This window comes from Rhipicephalus microplus, chromosome X, assembly GCF_043290135.1.
Source record: "Rhipicephalus microplus isolate Deutch F79 chromosome X, USDA_Rmic, whole genome shotgun sequence".
NCBI classification, from domain to species: Eukaryota; Metazoa; Arthropoda; class Arachnida; order Ixodida; family Ixodidae; genus Rhipicephalus; species Rhipicephalus microplus.
The window spans coordinates 466247530-466270195 of NC_134710.1; the positions used below are offsets into that span (position 1 = coordinate 466247530).

The 22666-nt window shown below is 44.0% G+C and overlaps 1 protein-coding gene across 1 annotated transcript in view; it reads right to left on the minus strand.

Moving 5' to 3' along the window:
- Window positions 1–479: 479 nt before the first annotated feature.
- The window catches only part of LOC119161771 (retinol dehydrogenase 7), a 35969-nt gene continuing 13782 nt past the window's right edge, over window positions 480–22666 (minus strand). The window contains exons 4-6 of the mRNA XM_037414286.1: window positions 18655–18837; window positions 8148–8280; window positions 480–1415 (exon numbers count right to left, since the gene is read on the minus strand). Coding sequence (XP_037270183.1) covers window positions 1049–1415; window positions 8148–8280; window positions 18655–18837 — 683 coding nt within the window. The 3' untranslated portion in view covers window positions 480–1048. The remainder of the gene's footprint in view (window positions 1416–8147; window positions 8281–18654; window positions 18838–22666) is intronic.

The window sequence follows — 22666 nt, forward strand, 5'->3', positions numbered from 1 at the left end:
TTTTCCGGCCCGAGCCCGGCGCCGCCGGAAAACATGATGCTCCGGCCCACCCGAGCCAGGCCCGGTGTTTTTAAATACAGCCCGTACCCGGTCCGGGCCCAAAAGGCTTAAGCCCAGCCTGTTTCAGCCAGCTATGCTTTGAACATAAACGAGGCACTGTCGACTCTTCGGTTATTGTCAAGATACCTTCCTCACTCAAGATATTTTCTAGTGAGTGTATTGGAACTTCTGTCAGTGTCGCGAGTTTTCACTGGTATACTCTGTGTACTTTCGGTTAGTTATACAGTAACACTTTTGCAAAAATTTGTAAGGTAATATAAAATGTGATTGTAGTCATAGTTGGCTGTCTCATGTCAGCTGTGCTAACCACACAATCTTATTTTTGCATTAAAAAACGGTTACGAACATGCTACCTCCATGAAGTGGGAACGACAGACATATATAGTGTAAGTCTAAATAAATTTCATGCGAGCCAGGGCTGTTGAGCAAAAGTAATGCATCTCCTGCAAACATCATTTATTACGCCATGCAATAAAAAAACACACGCTCAAGCTATTTCTAGGAGCAATACAGCAGGCTGGGCAGCGTTACATAACCTAAAACTATCGTGTCGACTCCTCGGCTGTTTCCAACATACAGTGTGTTTTCGAGCGCAAAACAAGAATGTTCTTTTACTCACACTTCTTCCCCGAGTCACCGCCACTGCAGTTCCATAATCTGTCAAAGCGACCAAGGCTCATTATCTCCTGACGATACCTATTTCATTAGGTTAAGCTTTCGTTAATTAACATTTCCAATGTAACTTATCTGTGGCGGATACTGGCATACTAGTCTCGCGTAGTCGTGGCAGTTGTGACGTTTTAGAAACTGAACATTAAAATATAAGATTTTACCATTCAGCTTCACGAGTGTTATGTAACTTTCTTTGTAATCTCCGCAGCTTTCAGCTCACATGGCACATCATTTTCGACAGAAGATAACCTAGGCTGTTATCGTGTGGTGATGTAAACGATGCGTGAAACGGCGGACAGCTGACACGAAGCCTTGCCTATTTCGCGTTGTACTCATTGACATAAGCTTTAGATTTCTTTTTGACACCATTGGATTTAGCCACGGACACGAGCATGTAGTCTGCAACCTCCGACGGGAGTAAGTACTCAAGGAGGCGCACTACCCTGTCCGCTGTTCCTCCTGTCCTGTAATGCGCCTTGGGATGCTCTTCCCTGAGGGCGGAGACCATGTCTGTAACCACTTCACTCTGGTCGTCGCGCATGAGGCCTTCCATGAACACTCTGGCCATGATTTTCATTTTCGTCACTTTTTCTTGGTTGACGTCTCCGCGCACATCCGATGGAAGGCCTGCGATGAGCTCATCAATGTGCTGGGCCATTACCGTCGGGTCTGTTATTCCTGTCCTGTAAAGAACAAGAAAACAATCAACACATTAGGATGCAACGCACATTTTGACATATACGAAAAAGAAAAGTTTAGTGCCGCAGGTAAATATTTTAAATATAACGGTGATGCGTACAATTGTTGTTATTTTCGTCATATTGATATGTGGGGTTTAACGTCCCAAAACCACCACATGATTATGAGAGACGCCGTAGTGGAGGGCTCCGGGAATTTCGACCACCTGGGGTTCTTCAACGTGCACCCAAATCTGAGCACACGGGCCTACAACATCTCCGCCTTTATCGGAAATGCAGCCGCCGCAGCCGGGATGCAATCCCGCGACCTGCGGGTCAGCAGCCGAGTACCTTAGCCACTAGACCACCGCGGCGGGGCTATTTTCGTCATATACTTATGGTGTGTCTCAGCCGTATACGTTTATGCATACACAGACCACAGCGTTATCATCGTGCTGTTACATCGGTGCCCGGCATGGCTCACTGGCTGTGCGGCTATGTAAACGTTAAAATTGGGCACACTGGGAACGCACGATGCATACCAGTCACTTGCGCAGCCCAGTGAGGAGAGGGAAATACGGCCATGACATTTGTACGCACAATGTAGCACCTTAAGTGTTTTTCATTTGAATGTGTGCAGTATAAAGATATACTTTCTGGTCTTATCACCCTTCTCAATTCCTTTACTATAAGCTTCGATATACTTTTGCTTTCCGGGGCATGCGTTACTCATAATGACAACGCTTCACAACTAGACTGTTACATCTACAATGGTGTTACTACAGGGCTCGTCATCGTGGCGGAAGCGTTGCCTTGTACGTAAAGTACTGTCTTGTTCCAATTATTATTGATTAGCTAACTTTTGAGACAACTTTTCTTGAATGTATTACAATATGATTACCCAATATTGTTGCAAGTTACAGCACTGTATCGGCTACCCATGTGCCGCAAGTCTGAATTTCTCACTACTTTGCAAATGTTTATTATATCTAAGCTAAACTTCATCCGCGCGTCATGTTTAATGATGGGTAACGTAAATGCTAACGTGATAAGAGATGACGTGGCCACTATGTGGTCTGAAACTACTGTGTCTATTGCTTATTGTTCAAACACTATATTAGGCTGCACAGCCAAATCATGGATCATAGAACCACATTGCTGGACGTCTGAATCAGAAACATACCAAATACGAAGATTTTTACAGGCTTGCTTTTACTTGACCTCTGTGACGCATTACCAGTTTCTGCTCATTTTTTACCCTTTACCTCTATTCTTAATTAGGCTGACAAAACAATGCGTCACATCATCAAGGAGATCACACTGAAAAAAAATCGCTTGAAAATAGCGCTCATGAGTTGGTATTTTTTTTATACGCTAAGTGACTCAGATCGTGCATGTAGCGTTTTCTCGCGTTATCTCAAAGCATGTTATGATATAATTTTTGGATGGCGTTGCGCACACCAAAAAACAAGAAAAACTGCAACGAATAGATCACCACGGGCTTTCACAAAATTATTTTTTAATGTATAAGTGTGTTCTAACATCTGACCTATAAACATGCTAAAACAATTCAAGACTTATCACAATAAGCTGAATTCATACATACTCAACGCTGAGATAGTTTATTATGAATGCCTTTTCACCAAGATTTCTTATGATCCTCATAAACAGTGAAAAAAATTGAATATTCCGGGACAATTAGCTGAAAATAAAACGCGCATGATAGCAAAAATGACATCATAGAGCTCCATCATCGTTCATGACCAAGACTACAGCGATGATGCAGCTCTTACGTAGACATTTTGCCCAGTCCGGTGACGTACAGGAGTCGTTAAATAATCCCAGGCCATGCTGCTATATGAATACAAGAAATAGTGGCCTGTGAACTTTTTACGGCCTCTGTACATTAATATTTCGCCCATTCCCGCGGCGATGTGCCTATCTTAGAATACTGTATACAGGAAAAAATTGCCCATTGAGCCTAACACACTGAGTGTAAGCAGACTGTCACCTTTGAAGGTACTTTGCTCACTAAATAGATTACGTTCCCGCCACAGTGGTCTAGCGGTTGTAGTGGACTGCTAACTTGAAGGTCAAGTGATAGAATTTCAGCCGTGGCGGCAACACTTGTGATGGAGGCGGAATCGTTTGAGGCCTGTGTACCTAGATTTAGGCGCGTGTTTTAAAATAAGAACAAAACCCGAGTTGTCGAAATTTCCGGAGCCATCCTATGTGGTGTCCTAAGCTGATGGAGCTGGAGTTGAGTTAGTAATTGTCGTTATTCTTCGATGGACGTCTGGGCTTAAAACCGATGCTGACGTAGGCTCTGGAACGACCGAGAGCCTCGATTAATCGCATGCTGCGCGATTTCTTACGCCATTTAGGTGGACGAAAGCAGTCACAATGAGATAAGTCATTGAGCGAGTGCAGGACAGTGAGACGCGATTTACACGATGCCTTAGCTTGCAATTACTTTTATAATCTTAGTCAAGGTGAAGCCGAGCATGTTTTCGAAGTAGAGATCCGGTGTGTTATAGCTTGTGAGCAATGTCGAGCTACCCGTGTGAGGTTTCAGCCGGTGTCGATTGAGTTCAGAGCAATATTTCTAGACACAGTGCGCGCAACTGTCCCTATTGGACCTGTAAGGGTGTGAAGTTGAAGGAGAATAATAAAAGCTCCCGATATTGTGCAGCTATTACTGTATGTACTTTCATACGTGGGATAACGCACGCCGACACCTTGAAGGAAATGGTGCATATGTTCACAACGGTATGCAGCACGGCCACCGCTGGCTGTGCAATTCAAGTACAGTTCGTGACAAAATGCGCACAAAAATACGAATTGACGCACATCAGAAACGTCGCATTGCGCATACTGAGACAAGGTTATATGGCCGTCTCGGCTTCTTCAGCGCTGTGATACTGTGAGCTTGATCTCGCGTTTCGTGCTCTCCATCATATGTACGATGCACGCATAGTAATGCACTGTGTCTGTTTACACTACTGTTGTAGTGAAACGCGACACCAAAACATTTATTAGAGTGACTAGTATGTGCGAGAGCTCGGGATAGCCACGACCTCCAGCTAATAATCTGGCGGCTGAAGGTATATGTATGCTTTGAGGCAAGTGTTAACCTACAGTACTTTTATTATATTGTTTTACCGGGAACACTGATGCAACTGGATATTTCCGCGAAGGAACTGAATAAAACGCCACAAGAAATCGCCCCCAGCTCCGCCACCTTCCTCGACGACTTTGTAAATGCGTAAAATTGTAAATGCTACGATGCCTACGGACGCACTTGAATTGCCTAACTGGTAACGTAAGCAACGTTGTCCGTTACGGTCTTGAAGTGGTGACGAGTGCGGTACTAAGTTAAGAATACTGCCAACGCCGAGGACAGGCCAAAGCCCGCTCTAACTCAGGACCAGCTGGAAGATTGTCAATAAATAAGGTTCAACTTTTCTTCCTTAAATATTAAAAAAAAAAGACTTGGCCGCAAATGGTTATGGCAACCTTTGGGCAGGCAGTGTAGTACATGCGTTGCCAACGAAAAAAGCAACTGCGTCCTCTTAGGACTCGACACTGTGACCAATGAAACAGCGCTAAAGTGCACCCGCTTCTCTGTGCTGGAACACTTCACCTTGTAAACGAACTTGCTGTTGGGCATACGCGTATCTGCCGGGGGGGGAGGCTGAGCCCCCTTTTACTGAGCAAAGTTAGCGGGCTGAGCCCCCCCCCCCCCCCCCCATTTTCGACAGTGGTCACTGCCGGTTGCAGGCTCAGGAAAAACAAACAACTAAGGCGAAATTTTCCTCCACCATTGTGAACACTTGATTTGCGTCAGCAAACCATCAATAGCTCTAACCGATGAGGAGCTAGCATTTTTAGACAGTAGCAGGGGCCATAGGAGTTAGGTAATTACTATAAGGCACAGTAGGCATTGGTAAGGTGGGGCTGACATACATAGATCTTTTATCAGTTCTGTTATTTTGGTCCGTGGTTTGGTCTTATCGTATGTGCCATGACACTGTTCCATCTGTCACTATATATTTCATAGTTTTCCGAACAAATTTTCAATTGGTAGTAAGCGCTTGTCCCTGTATTTCTGTCTGAGTCTAAGTAGTGCGCTCTTATTTCAAAACAATCATGTATCATCAACTTGGCCAAACAACTATATTGGTGATCACTCAACTATATTGTTACCAGGAAAAGTTACAATATAGTGATAATTTTCCAATATTCCAGGAGTGACGATTTCCTTGAAGGCGCTTTGCGACGCTCTACGCCCTGGGATGCAGCGCTGCAGCGAAGGCTAGCGCTGAACAAAGGCCCTATAATACTACATCACTTGTTCATGTTTTTATTCTGCTGCAGCCGGCCGACGCAGTTAAAGATGGGAACGAACAAACTTTTTTTATGGACAGGTCAGAGCATTTGCTGTTTCAGAAAAATAATTTTTCTTTTATCGAAAAACATGATCATAAGTGCGACTAATCTTTCTAAATATCTTAGTTGTGCCGTACTGAAAGCGCCAAGAAAGGTTTCCGCGTTCGTCTCCGATAAATCTTATCAGCCTTGCTTACGGCAACTAGAAGCGACGGTGGCATGCTTGCGAAGTGGCGACGAATACAGCAGTGGACTCGAGCTCAGCGGGAAGCTACGTAGATAAAAATGCTCACTATATCTGTGCCTTTTTAAGGGTTGCTTCACATTTAAAACTGAATTCTTTGTGAGCTGTCTTTAGTCAAATAAAATTTGTATTGCACAATAATATATTTGCTGTTGAAGAGGCCGCCATCAACATAATTGTATTCATGCGAAAAGTTCTGATGTAACCGTAATCCATCAAGATCGTCACATGTAATATTATTACATGGTTGACAAACATATATGTGTTGTCCCAGTGCATGCTGCTTAAAACTAACTGACCATTTTTTACGCTATATATATATATATATATATATATATATATATATATATATATATATATATATATATATATATATATATATATATATATATATATATATATATATATATATTGTATAGGAAAGAAGACGCACGTACGAAGTTATTTTATTGACGTTTCGGCCGTGGGTCCGGCCTTCATCAGAATACAGTTTATTGCACGAGTGCTGTTTATATACATGTGCATATCAGTAAGATACAAATGTGAAAACCGACATGAAAGGCTATATATGGGCATATATATATATATATATATATATATATATATATATATATATATATATATATATATATATATATGCAAGTCACACAATATAAAGAGCACCTAATCTACGAGTAAAAAGATATTGCTTCCATGCGCGAGCACGTTGTTTACAAATAAAAGATGAAACGCATAAAAGATAAAGCACATAACATGAAGAGTAGTCCGACCGGTAAAAGCAAGAGAAAAAAAACTATAAAATACTAATAAAAATGACAAAGACGTTACAAAGCTGCTACGTAATCAACGGATACAGACAATGTAGTGCGAGCAAGGTTGAAAAAAGTTGGACAGGGTGATACAAGTTACGCAGATAGGCAACTAAGTTTTCCTACGTTTTCATTCAGACCAGATGCGACGGCGTTGAACTTATAGATGAGGAATGATTCACGGGCTTCTCTATCATAATTTGTGTGGAAACCAGATTCTAGTAATGTGACTTGTAGGTTTTCAAAAAAGTGGCCAGGGAGGTGCACGTGTCTTGAAATGGGCAAGTGGGGCAAGGTGTTAGCATGAGATTTATGGTTGTTAAAATGCAGTCTAAAAGCCCTTCTGTTTGACCAATGTACTGTATTTCACATAGCGCACATTCTATCATGTATATCACGTTCTTAGAATATATATATATATATATATATATATATATATATATATATATATATATATATATATATATATATATATATATATATATATATATTGAATGAACTTGCAGATAGCACATTTGAAAAGGAAATTGTCTTTGCTAACGTTTCGGCCGCGGCACGGCCTTCGTCAGAGTCATATATATATATATATATATATATATATATATATATATATATATATATATATATATATATAAGGGAAAGAAGTGTATACCTAAGGGCTCGTTTTTCCATGTTTTAACCCAATAATAATGAGATCTAACACACAGTAATGCCAAGGAATGTACAAGGGAAGTTATTAGAACCAATTGAATGTAAATAAGAAGAAAGAAAAGTGGATGAAAAAATAACCAGCCGTGAGCAGGAATCGAACCTACGACCTTCGAATAACGCGTTCGATGCTCTAACCACTGAGCTACCACAGCGGCCTTCCATCCATCCACTTTTTTGGGTTTATATGTGAATTTAGAAGTAGGAGTGACAGTCAGCGACATCTATAAGCCAAGCGACGAGTGTGAAAAGACTCTTTTACGCGCATGTTTGGAGTCACGTAGCACGTGAACTTATTATGAGCTGGCAGCTGATTAATAGTTCCTCTTATACAACCTAATAAGTAAGTTCACGTGTAATTTGAGCCGCAACACACGTGGCGGGACCCCTACCACACGCAAGCGGGGGACAAATCAGCCAATTGGCGACGCTCTTTCACCCTCCGCAGCATAGCCATTTGGCTGATTTGTCCTCCGCTTGCGTGCGGTAGGGGTCCCGCCACGTGTGTTGCGGCTGTGCGGGAAGCGCGTGAAACGGCCCTGAACGTGTCGTGCATTTGCGCTTAACTGAGTTTTCGAAACACTTTACCTGTATCCAGTGGGTTCGATGGTGCTGACTTGAACACCTGCTGTGCGTAAAGTTCGCCGAAGTCCATCTGCTAGTGAGACGCAGGCGTGTTTCGTCATGCAGTATGGTACCACCCACGGAGCCGTCATGCGACCTGCAGTGAACGAAAGAAGAATTAAACGCCCGTTTCTCCGCTGCTTACATGGTAAATATGCTAATGTAAAACTTGAAAAGCTGCCACTGCAAGAAGAAAGAAAAAGATCGAGGTGAGCTTGAAAACTTAGACTGCGCTATCTTAATAGAGGTCATTTGTACACCGTTAAGTACATTGTCCCTTCTGCGTGTTCGCATGACATCATCCTTTGCTGAGACCTCTCCGATCCCACCATAATGCCATCATTGACTGCGCACGTGCCGAAGTTGCGTTTTCATCACTGTGTGAGGTCCCATGACAAGAACATCTTCATAAACCGCCTAAGTTACTCGTTCAGGAGAAAACCGACATTCCGCTTAGAACTGTATCACTTGTCTCCGTGTCCTGCGAGCTGTCGCCGATGGCACACTCTTTTTCACGCCATTCGATCTCTCTTCACGAGCCGTAAAGCTCTAACGCTTGAGATAGTCGCTGGCCGCATCGATATATTCGTGTTCAAACCACTCTCCTAGCCTGTCAAGTTGCTTGTAGGTGAATGTCTTGTCCACGTAGATGATGTTGACTCATCGTCTCTCAAGTTGACGTCCCAGATGACCACTGTGAACAACCACATGCTTTTTCAGCCCTTGAGGAGTCATCAAACGACACATTTCCCAACGCCATCACCGATACCCTCCCTCCTGCCGATCACGCCGACCTTCTTTTTCTTCTGCAGAAATTTCGCAATTCCTTCGATGTGTCGCAGCCTCAACAGAACCGCATGAGTCGACACTGTTGCGCTCAAGCCGCTGCGTCAAAGACCATACTAGGGTGGCTAGAATGGGGAGGTGTGATGAGTGCGGTCTTTTTTGCTTGCCATAAAAGGTCTCTCGGCGTGCCGATGCCACTCGGGGCACTGATGGCAGCGGCGCGGATTGTGAGTGGTGCACTTCGCAGGCTTTTCATCCAGTCCTCTGTTATTTCCTTCACAGGCGGTCACTGCTTTACAATTACTTTGCCAATCGGTGCTAAACAGCAGCAAATGATTTCAAACGAAGCTTGTACAATCGTGTCTTCATAGATGTCGAGTCATTGTTTTTTCATTACATTTTGTCATGTCTCCATGCGACCTGCGATGTACATGTGACTTTAAAAAGACCAACTAATAGCGTTCCAAAGGCAATACATTCTTATATTTGGCGTCAACGCTACTAGGACCCAGTCATAGGATGCGTTTGAGTGTTAGGCTACAAGTTTATTGGGCAACTGTGAAAATTGAGGCCAGTCCGCCTGGATTGCGTGGGCATTGCCGCCTATTTCTGCCGGTCTCATGTCCTGACGTGACTCTCTCCTCCTCCGCGGTGTGTCGCACTGGGAGAGCTGGATTGACGATTGACCCCTCTCACCCGGTAGCGGATGTCGACTGTGGCGCCGTGCGTGAAGTCGCTTGGAACGTTTTGCGCACGCGCGTCGGAACTAGGGAGAGAGTGAGAATCTCTCCGGGACGACATAGGGTGGCGCGCATTCGACAATTGGCAACCTTGCCCCCCCGAGGTCGCAGCAGTTAGTATCTCCGGCGAGGGCTAGGCGAACGGCCTCTGGTGACGTCCGCGTAGCTTTAAGGGAAGTCACGATGACGCTCCGTACTGCGTCGTGCTCCCGACCGGGCTGCAGAAATTAGGTGCCTTTCTCCTCTTCTAACCACCACCATTTCTTTCCCGTCCGGGCTCCTAATGTTCGGGGCTCGTCGGACTTCGCCAAAGGCGCCTTGCGCCCGCAGCAAACGCTCACCTTTCTTTGCCCCTATCAAACGCTTGGCCGAATAGCGGTGCGGTGTCTTCGCGCGTGGTCGTACTACCGCGACCCGTATTTCTAGAAGCCAACGCCAGGGAATTTTCGCTCGAGCGACCGGCCCCAGTTTTCCCGGTGTCACCGTGAATCTCTTTTGCCCATCGAGACATGCTCGCGGCATCCTGCGTAGTACTTCTGGCCTGTGGCATGGGCCTATCCCACCACCCCTGTTGCAACGGGCTCTGTACCGCATTTTTGGTTGCCGCAGGCATAGAATGTTGTGACCTGTTGAGAACAGTACCGTGTTCTTGCCACGCTGCGCTCGGCGCCATGGCTGTCCAAACGTGCGTGCGCAGAATAACGCGGCCATGCGGCTCACTAAGACAGGACCGACGCTAGTGGCCGTACTCCTTCGGTAACGTGAAAACTACAAAACCTTAAAGTTATTTGGCGGGAATCACTGTCCAGTCACAGTAGCCTTTGTTTTTATTATTGTGCTCAAGCAGAATGTAACCGCCATGGCGAGGATAAAACTCGTCGCCTCAAACTTAGCAGCGTGTCGCCACAACCGAGCTAACGCAATGCTTTTGCATTATTATTATTATTATTATTATTATTATTATTATTATTATTATTATTATTATTATTATTATTAATATTGTTGTTGTTGTTGTTGTTGTTGTTGTTGTTGTTCTTGTTGTTGTTGTTGTTTAGGCGTGAATTACTTCGAGCCTGAAGGAACTAAAGATGCCCTTTAACAGCTCTCTATCACGCCAAAGCTGCACTGTAAACAGAAATAAGCCGAAATGGGAGTAAATGACCTTGTCCTCTAGCGCACACCCAGATGGGAGTTTTAAAAAACCCGTCTCTGGGAGTAAAAAATTTACTCCCCATCAGAAGGGGGTTTTCGCATGGTGTCAGGGGGGTTTTTATTTACATCCATAGGGGAACTTTTTCAGGACAGTATGGGAGTAAATTTTTTGCATCGACCGAGAAAAAAATTACGTCAGCAGCCGTACCATGCGCAAGCGTAACTTTAATTACATTACATTTAATACGCACAACACTGATTACAGTACACAAACATTATCACAACGTTCACGTAATACCACAACACTCGCACTCACCACAGCTTGCCACACGCAGTACACACCTACCATATAGTCACCGAGTATATATAGGCACCACATTCTGACCTCCTGTAGCCCAGGTGAAAGCCTTTTTTTTTCTAATAATTAAGCAATAAATACGCACGGCGTAAGTATGAACTTGCGGTGGTCTGATGTAAGCGCTTCAACACACATGCTTTTTATCCTAATCCTGCCTAATATTTAATATCTTTTTACTATAACGAAAAAGTTTTATCAGTTGACGCTCTGTCGTACAGGCTGAATTCGCATCAGCAGTGCTGTTTGTGGACCCGTGAAATGCACTGAATCATACACAAAGTGCGCGCGGCCTTGAATGAACACATTAACGAGGCACATTCAGCAGCTCCAGCGATGAACCGAGGTAGACCGCCGCTACCGCGTTCGATGACTAGGCCTCACTCACGAGTACGGCACGGCGATTCGATGAATGACAGCTGGCGATCCCAAAATGCTTGCTGATGTGCAGTTTACGTCTCATTTTTCCCATGCACAGAAATAGGTGTTCGCTATCCACGCAGTTTAAGCTACGGAGCGATAGACTTAAACGAATGAGACGGTTCGCAGTCGCTGTTCCAGTTGCTCGCATGCATTGCATGTATAGCTCGCAGAGCTCGCCACGGCGGCCGGTGCGCAGTGCGAGCTCGATACGATGCCGGCTTGATACCGACGCCATAGCGAGGTCTTCCTACCGCTTAGATGTTGCAGCCGGTGAAATACCAGTGACACTCCGAGAAGCCACTATCGGCGGAGACGGGGCGAGCGCGTCGCCGGCGCAACTCTCAGACCGGTTGCCGGCCAGCCTGCCGTAGTCGAGCGAAGCCTACTTCGAACCGCTTCGAAGTTTTACGGTGCAATCGCTGACGATCGTACTCCGCCTCGTTCGGCGCTCGCCTTGTAGTTAGTCATTGACAGCTGCGGTCGCAAGGCGCAGAAGACTGTTATACATCCCAGCAGCCTTCATTTTTTGTGAAACACATTCTTTGCATCGCCGGTGGTCGGTGCTAGCTCGTAGCGCTTGCCGCGGTAGCCGGCGCGCAGTGCGAGTTCGATACGATGCCGGCTTGATGCCGACGGCATAGCGAGGCCTTCTTACCACTTAGATGTTACAGCCGGTGAAATACCGGTGACACTCCGAGAAGCCACTATTGGCAGAGACGGGGCGAGCGCGTCGCCGGCGCAACTCTCAGACCGGTTGCCGGCCAGCCTGCCGTAGTCGAGCGAAGCCTACTTCAGACCACTTCGAAGTTTCTGATGGTGAAACTCCAGGAGCAGTCGCTGACGATCGTAACAGCTTACTTTTGCTACCATTAATTTATTCTTCGAAGTTTTTTGTTACTCGGCCCTTTGAAGCGTGGCATTCAGGACGTTTCGTTGAGGAATCGGACCGATGTGCAGCGTGGTTTAAGGTGCGAAATATATTGAAATGTTCCCAGTAAATACCAACCGGTTGTTGCTATTCTTCGCTGCACTTATAATTTCGTTGCCTGTTGACAGATGCTTACACGGTTAGCCACACAAATCACATGTGTTTCACACCGACGTGCAAACATGTGCCCGTACAGACACATACACACACACACGCACACACACACACTCACACACACACACACACACACACACTCACACACACACACACACACACACACTCACACACACACACACACGTCACGCCCAAAGAGGGTTTTTAAAGCTCCTATAGGGAGTTTGTAACCATGTGACCTGAAACTCCCTGGGGAGTTTAACAAGGTCATGTCGTTCATAAACTCTGTGATTAAGGAGGGGGCGTTTTACGATGACATGTGCCGAGTTCACTCCCTACCAGGGAGTAAATAATTGGGGCAGGGGAGTTTTGTGGGCTCATGTGCTGGAGAAACTCCCATCTCGGCTAACTTTTGTTTACAGTGTGTTATCGCCTGGTAGCGATGACAGCTTCCTATTGGAGAGCTTTAGGTTTGAAGCTTCCAGGCGTTCAGGTGTTCTGACTCTTCGTATTTGTATGTACTCTTGTTGCGTGCTTGAAATAGCGGAGGATAGCTTTCAGGTTATGGGGCCCCAAGCGTTGGCGTACCAATAACCAAAATCTTCTTAGTATAAGCGTTGAATGAAGAGGACTCTGTGGGTAGTGTTCTCGGAGTATATACCGGTGGATGTACGTGTTAGAAAATTACACAGGTAATACGGTATACCATGAAACGGAAACAAGTGCATGCGCCGGATTCTCGCGCATAAATTTTGGCGTTTTTTATGCTGCGATGATTGTGCTAAGTACCCACCACGGTGCATGGTCTTGTGGTTATGATGCTGACCCCAATGTTGCGAAATAGAATCCCTAGCCGTGGAGGCCACATTTTCGGTGGATGCTAAGATGCTCGATGCCCGTGTACTTTGATTTCTGTGGCCCTGCACTAAGGTGTCCCTCGTAACCAAATTGTTCTTTCCGGACGCCAAAACCTAAAGAATAATGTTTCGGTTGTGGCGAAGTATCTTACGGTTACGAGCTACTGGTATAAAATTAGGCGGGATGTCTCAACGCTGCTGCTGCGAATTGGCACTCGATGAGCGGAGTACTCGTGGTCGGGTGGAGTCAGTTTGCGGCTGCACAGCCGGATCGAGTGTAGCGAACATAAGCTTACACAAATATTGTCCTACAGGGCTAACCATGCTCTACGAAATAATTATATCATGTGGTGATTTAAGCGCTAAAAGCAGGATATCATTACGAAGCAAGCCGTACTAGAGTGTTCCGGAAATTTTGACTAGCTCTTGTTCTCTAACGTGCACGGGCATCGCACAGTACACGACCTTGATTATGTTTGTCCGCAACATCCGCTTGGCAGAAGTGTACACTCAAGTGAAATACTGTAGACAGCAGAAAAGCAACTGAGGAAGGGACAAAAAAAGGCTAAAGCAAGTAATTAGTTATATAAGCAGGTCATAGACGGCAAAAGAACAATGCCGAGACTTGGTAATGTATAATAGTTGCAAAATATGAACAATTAGGAAAGCGGTTATGCGAAGAAATAAGTTTGATTGAACAAAGTCTGAATATAGATAGCAAGAAGAACATTGATAAAATGCAATATTTGGTTATGTAAAAGGTTGTTCTGTCGGACATCTCACATCTCGCTTACACAACAAAGACACTCTCGTTTGTGCGTGCTATCGGCCTCCTAATATACCTGCTGGTTTTTCTTCAGATTTGTACGATGCCCTTAACATGCTTCATGTTCGGTTTCCCACCTCGCATATTATTCTTTTAGGCGATTTTAATTTCCCTGACATCCACTGGAATTCGCCTTGTACCTTACCTGGCTCCAGTGATTCCGAATCCACCTCTTTTATTAATACATGCTTAGAGTTTAACCTTAGCCAGTTAGTTAACTCCCCAACCCGTATCACGTTTACTAGTTCTACCATATTAGACTTGGTGTTCACAAATAACCCTGATCTCATCCAGTTTCTGTCAGTCGTGCCAGGTCTCAGCGATCACTCTGCCATTCACTTTCTCGTACCTAACACGCCGTCAAAAATTAGTAAAACTACAAAAATAATCAGAGATTACGGGAGAGCTGACTACACGTTAATTAATGCTGAACTGGAGACATTTTCACACGAATTTTTTTCTAGCTTTTCTGAACACTCGGTAAACGAAAACTGGCTACGTTTTAGAGCTAAAATCGAAGAACTTACCGACCGCTTCATACCACGCCGTAGAATAACCGATAACAATCGGTCTGCTTGGTTCACGCCTACTTTAAGGCGGCTACTTAATAAAAAGAAGCGCATCTTTCGAAGTGCAAAGCTCTCGGGCAACATCAAAAGATGGGATGATTATCGTAGTGTAGCCGACGAGTACGCACGCGCACTCTCACTTGCCAAGCACTCATATTTTGAACAAACGTCACCTTCTTTGTTAGTAACTAATCCTCGTAAATTTTGGCAGGTAATTGTGGAAATAACAAAAAACAAATTAACCTAGTTTCAGGGAGCGAATCATTTCTTCCAAGAGAAAATTGTTGCCTAGCTCTTAATAGTGTATTCGCATCATCATTTGTAAACGTGGCGCCTACCACTGTTCCTTACTTGTCTACTCGCAACTACGATCTAATGGAGCCAGTACACCTTGATTGGGAGGGCATAAGGAAATTAATTGAAAATCTCAAGCCTTCTTCTTCCCCCGGAGATGACGGAATTAACGCCAAGTTTCTCAAAAACACCGCATTGTTTTCGTCCTTAATACTGTGCAGAACTTTTTCACAGTCTTTGGAATCGAGTACCTTGCCAAACGACTGGAAAGTGGGAAGATGGTTCCTCTTCAAACGTCAGGTAACACCAACGATCCCCACAAGTATAGACCCATCTCACTAACTAGTGTGCAATGTAAGCTATTAGAACATGTCATTTACTGCAACTCAGTCAACTTTCTTGAGAATAATTCTTTTTTTACTGACTTTCAACATGGTTTTAGAAAAAGTTACTCGAGTGAAACTCAGCTCTTATGCTTTACTAATGATTTGTTCTCAGCTATTGATCGTGGTACTTTTATTGATTGTGTACTTATCAACTTTTCTAAAGGATTTGACAGAGTTTGTAACAAATTACTACTTTTAAAATTAAGTAAACTAAATCTTGACCCACACATATTAAAATGGATCGAGTGCTTCTTACGTAACCGCGAGCAATTTATGACTGCTAATGAATGTAACTCTCCTCCTACTGCCGTAACCTCAGGTGTGCCCCAAGGCTCTGTTTTGGGTCCCTTACTTTTTTTAATATTTATTAATGGTTTGCCTCATAACATTTCCTCCTCCATTAGGTTATTTGCTGATGATTGTGTTATTTACCGTGAAATTTTGACCTCCAACGACACTGACACCCTGCAATCTGACCTAGACAATATTTCTTCGTGGTGTAATAATTGGCTAATGAAACTTAACACAAATAAATGCAAATCAATGAGAATAGCTTGTAACCCTTCAAAAGTTGCGTACCCTTCGTACCTACTTAATAACACTCCCCTAAAAAGCGTTTCTTTTTACAAGTACCTCGGTGTTAACATTTCTAATAACCTGTCATGGCAGGCTCACGTTGGCTACATAACATGCAACGCTAATCGAACTCTTGGCTATTTACGTCGAAATTTTTCTCTTGCTCCAATTAACCTAAAGCTTCTCTTGTATAAATCATTAGTGCGGCCAAAACTGGAATATTCGTCGTCTATCTGGGATCCTCATATTCACATGCTCATAGACAACATTGAATCAATTCAGAATCACTCAGCACGTTTCATATTGTTCCATTACTCTCGAACTGCAAGTGTCACATTAATAAATGCTCAAATAAATTTGCATAACCTCTCAATACGACGCAAAAATTCACGTCTCTGTCTCTTTCATAAGATCTATCACACTAACAGAACCCTCTCTGATTCACTGTTTTTTCCACCAGCCTACATATAAGCACGCAATGACCATCAATACAAGGTTGGGGTTCCCTTCTGCCATACGAACCAGCACTTCAACTCTTTCATCCCTAGAACATGTACTGACTGGAACCACCTTCCCGCATCGATCGCTTCAATCACAGATGCCAATGCGTCCAAATCAATTATTTTTGAAAGTGCATTATAATTTATTCTAATCCTGCTGTTTTGTTTTACTTCTTATTATATTTGTTGTCCCACTCCTCTCTGTAATGCCCAGTGCTTTGAGAGTAAATAAATGAAATGAAATAACTAACAGTCAGTTCGATGTTTGTAGGAATCTCATTTGCATAGAAGTCAAGTTCATCATGGGTAAGTGAAGCTTACATTCACTAGTTACATCATAAGTTCAAATCTACGAGACGCAAAACAGCGTAATTCTTGCATTCGTCACAGAAAGAAGCATTATACCAAACATTTGATAACAACCTATCACACCAGTATATGCGGGGAAGACATCACAAGCATTACAGTGTGCAGCACAGCACAGTGGCTATGAATGAGTGCGTGTCACGGAATCGCGAAACTAAAAAGCAGGAAGAGCTGAAAAACAAAAGGTTGGCTGCAGGTATTTTTTGGCGCACTTGCATTTGTCGGGACGGCACGAACGCCGCCGCGTGACTTTCTCCAACCTATAAGGCACACGGTCTTGCTTTTCTGTCCTCGCGAGAGAACTGGCAGAAAGATAGGAAAATCGCGCAGTTTGCACGAAGCATGGGCCCGTCGCCGCTTCGTTCTCCCCGTCGACCGACTTGCCAAGCTTCGAGGTAAGAGGCTTCTTCCGGAGTTCTCTTTCTTTTACTCTTTTACAAGCTTTACTCCCTATATTAAAAAGCGTGGATGGATAGCCGACTAGGTAGCCGAGTTCAGAACACGAGTGCCGAATTCTCCGGCACGGGATAGCAGATCGCTGACATGTGAGACAAGGAGTAAGGACAGAGAACAATAAATAAAGAAAAAAATGCGATAAAACAAGCGAAACGAAGGTAGAGAAAGATAGAAATAGAGAGCACTTAAGAGATAAAGATAAAGAAGAGAATAAAGCGAGATGATCAAAGAAAGATAGAGAAACCAAGAGGAAGAGATAGAAAGAAACATGAAGAAAGAAATACGGCGGGAAGCAGACATAAATACAAATTGAAGATAGAGACAGAAATAGAGAGATAAGGAAAAGGGGGAAATGAAATAAAGACCACGCACGCGCACATACAGAGAGAGACTGAGAGAAAGAGAGATACAAGAGAGGAAAATAGAAAAAATGCCTAATAATGCAAACATCAGCAAAACAGCAACAGTCAGCACTGCCCATAAAGTAAGATATTATTATTATTTTTTATTTTTTTCTTTCTTTATCTATTTCATATTTCTCTTTCGGAAAACGCGGATTTTTCGCTCGGAATCAGCGACAATGACGCCAACGCCAGAATATGTAAAAAGAGGGGGCTTTAGTTCTATCATCGCCTAAATACTGAATGCATGGCGAATAATATTGGTACAGTGATACTGACACAATAAAAACCTTGAAACACACACACACACACACACACAAATATATATATATATATATATATATATATATATATATATATATATATATATATATATATATATATATATATATATATATATATATATATATATATATATATTCTTCATAGACTCGGTCATGTTATAGGTGCTCGACTGAAGCAAACAAACAAAAAAACCGTGCTTTACTGCCGTCCGCTTGCACTAGAACGCCCATTGATTATACATAAAAACGACAAAGAAAAACCATGTGGACGGCGGCAGTGCGCAATAAAACCGTGCCTGCATCGCAGTATACAACTTTACGAAGTGCATAACAATAATTGTTTAAGTTTGACATCCCGTAACCATGGTATAATTAAAGAGTGTTACGCTTGTACTTGCTTCAGGGTGTTACGTACAAAGAGGCTAGGGTATTAGAATTACAAAGTATTGGTTGCTCACCGAACATGCTGGAAACGATGACAATCCGTCCTTGCGACTTTTTAAGCAGTGGAAGGAACTTCAGGACCACGGCAGTGGCTCCGATAACATTTACGTCGAACAAAGATCGAATCTTCGCCATACTGTGCCACTCCAGTGGGCCGACAGTCGTCACTCCGGCATTGGACACCACTGCCCACAGAGCTGCAGGAGAGAGCGGCAACTTTTGTTCTAACAAAACTAGAGGCTTCGTCATTTGCTCATGACGCCACCAAACGTGGCCACATCAGCGCGGACGCTCACTATCGCGTGTGCAGCGCCTTCAGAAGCAACGACAGAGGGCGCTAGTAAACATCAGTAGGCCGAAAAGACACCTTTGAAGAAGAGGCCGATGAGCCCGGCATCTCTTTGGCCATTTTTTAGCCAGATTTTACTGAGCCGCGCATATATATGTATGCACACTGTGGTTCAAATACTGCAAAGCACGATGTAAAATAAATCTTGTGTCATGGACATTTATACTAGCCCCTAAAAAAAGCGAGCACACAATTAGTACATTGTTAGTAATAGTGCAGTTAGGTGTCATTTGAACATGCCTGCATATGCATAATTTCCGTTTTAATTATTACATGGGCATTTGTTGAGTTCAAAACATAAAAATTAATTAAGCCTAATTAAAAAAAAGTAGTCGTGGCTATTTCAGTACACTGGGAACAATAGTTATGCTTCGTGTAGAGACGGAAGTCTTTAAAAACATTGTGTGTGTTGCCAGAACTTATTAGCATGAAGTACCCTTTTATTGAATTGCAATATGCCGGGGCTCACAAACACTGATGGAACAATTATCAATGTTTTCAAACGTCGTAGCATCTGTGTTGTGATAAGTGGGGTTAACGTTCCAAAACCACCACATACTTATGAGAGACGCCTTAGTGAAGGGCTCCGAAAATTTTGACCACCTGGGGTTCTTTAAGGTACACCCAAATCTGAGCAGACGGGCCCACAACATTTACGCCTCCATTTAAAATGTAGCCGCCACAGCCGGGATTTGATTCCACCACATGCAGGTCAGCAGCCGAATACCTTAGCCACAATACTACCACGGCGGGACTCGTAGCATAGGTATTAAGAATACATGAAATGTAACATGTGCCTTTCTTGGTTGTTGCACGCACACAACAGGCGCATCTCGTTGTTGGCCCCCTCATAGAGTACGGCCGTCGAAGGGCTGTCGAGCATTTTGCGCAAAAGCAACATGGAAGTGAGGATCATTTCATATGTAATGACTCCTTCTCGCGTTATGTGACCAGCTTTGAACAGCGATTGAAAAGGGAGGAGAACCACGGCTGGCGGCTTCGTAATAGCTATAGTTGGTGTCAGTGTATGCTATTGAACCAGAAGAGCGCGCTTTATATCTTAAGCGCAACAGCGTACAGCTGTCAGTGGTCAGTGTTTTGTTGTTCTATTTCTATCTATCTATCTATCTATCTATATATCTATTGTAATGGTACACAGTACTAGGCTGGGGTGTCAGCCATCTTCTTTATTTCTAACCTCTTCTTCCTCCTCGTCTCCCTCCAACCCTGCCAAATGTCCACGTACACTCCCCCTCTTTAAAGACTCATCCCTCCTGTGGTGAAACATGAAAACGTTTCCAATGGTCGCAAACTCCAGCACACCATCATCGTTGGTGTAACCGACCCTTTTGAGAACGCCATGTTGCACTGCGATCTGCACCACGCGATAAGGTTCCATGTACACCTGCTTTGTGCCGGGAAGGCCTTTTCTGACAAGCATCAGATCGCTCAGTTGTATCTGAGGTATCCGCGTGTTGTGGCGACGGTCAAAGTTCCTCTTCATACTTTCCCGGAATCGCTGGTAGGCTTCCGAAGTTTTTCGTTTTTCGCACAATTGCAGGCGGTCTGCAATGCAAAGTTCTTGATCAGCAGGAAGCACTGGTACCTTTCCGAAAGCTGAAAAATATGGGCTACAGCTGATGCTCACAGTGTGCGACCAATTGTGATGAGCAACAGCTGCCTCCAAGCAGCACTTCCAACCACCCTGAAAACTTGGATACATTGAAATGAACTGCTTCAAATCCCGAATGATCCTTTCAGCCATTCCATTTCCTGCAGGATGGTACGGAGCGCAGCGTCGCAATACAACTCCTCGTTCCTTCGCCCAATCTTGCAAACGCTGACTGAGAAACGCTGGCCCATTGTCTGATATTACTATTTCCGTATTCTTGAACATCTCTCGACTCAAAAGAGCGATCACACTATTTACGTCTTCTCTTCCCGGCCATGCAGCCACTATTCTTGTGCGCTGGTCTATTGCCACTAGGAAAGACTGCGTTCTTCTTACTCCTGCAGTTTTCTTCTTGGGCTCTGCGAAATCCAGATGGATGACTTCAAATGGTACGTCGGAATGTTGAGGCAAAACCATCTCGTCTGTTCTCTGGAGGTACTTGGCTTTGTGAACTTGACATTGATGACAAGACTGAGCATACCGTTGAACAACCTGTTTCATAAGTTTCCACTGGAAACGCTGAAGAATCTTGTGATATGTCCTCCAAAAGCCGTCATGTCCACCTGAGTGCGGGGAGTCGTGATAGAGCTCCAAAATTTGAGGCACCATTGTTTCTAGGACTGTGAACTTTCCGTTATGGAACTTAAGTTCTTCGGTTCCCTCCCGCAACAATGTTGCGTTGACATTTTTATGATCAGGAATTACCGCAAGTCTTGAAAGCGCATCTACGTCCTTAAGGTGTTCTCCAGGCCTGCGGTGGACCATGAAAGTAAACTGCTGGGGTTCACTCACCCACCTAGCAATTTTTCCTCGAGGCTCGGCGAGGTTAAGGATACACGTTAAGGCTTGGTGGTCCGTAAAGAGCTAGAAGCTCCTACCATCTAGGTAAGGTCTAAAATAGCGTACGGCCATTAAGACTGCCAAGGCTTCCTTCTCTGTAGTCGTGTAGTTCAGCTGAGTTTTCGAAAAGGTGTACGAATAGTACCCGACGACCCTCTTTTGACGGCTCCGTGGAGAGTCGGTATCTCTCTGGTAAAGCACTGCGCCTGTGCCATAATAATAAACATCGGTGTTCAGTTCAAAGGGCAACTTGAAGTCTGGAAGAGTCAGGACCAGATCCGATGAAATAATGGTCACAAGGCTGTGATAAACAGATTCACACTCTGCTGTCCACTGAAATGGCACATTCTTCTTAGTCATTTCAGTGAGGCATTTGGTTTTGGTCGCATAATTTCTAATGAATGACCCTAAATGCCCTGCAAGACCCAGAAATACTCGCAAAGAGTGCAAGTCACATGGCTTCTGCATTTTTGCGATTCGTTCGACTGATTCCTGTTTTGTTGTCTTGGTTTGGCCGTGCAATACTCTTCCAAGAAACACCACTTTACTTTGGAAAAACTCACTCTTCTTGTCATTAATTTAGAGCTCGGCTTCACAAAGTGCTTGAAGTACACTAGCCAGATGGTTTGAGTGCTCTTCCTCGTTGCGGGAGTATACTATTATATCGTCTATGTAGACGTTACAAAACTTCCCGATAAACGGTCGCAAGACGTCGTTCATCATTTTCTGGAACCAAGCGGGTGAGTTCTTCCATCCAAACGGATGTCGGTTATACTCATAGATGTCAAAGGGCGTGATGAAGGCAGAATATTTCTTGCACTTTTCATAAATCGGAACTTGCCAAAATTCTTTACATAGGTCAATGCGCGAGAAAACTCTGCAGCCACCTGTGTCATCTATGATACAGTCTATACGTGGCATAGGAAACGAAAAAAGCTCAGTCTGCTTATTAATTTGTCTGTAGTCCGTGCAGAGTCGAAGACTTCCATCTTCCTTTGGTGCAATGGTGGATGGGTGAAGCGAACGTAGACGTGGATGGACGGATAATCTGCGCATCCAACATCTTTTGAATCTCGTTCTGAAGCCACACTTTCTTCTCTCGTGACATATTATAGGGCTTTTTTCTCACCACCGTCGTATCACTGAGCTGGAATGAAACCTCAAA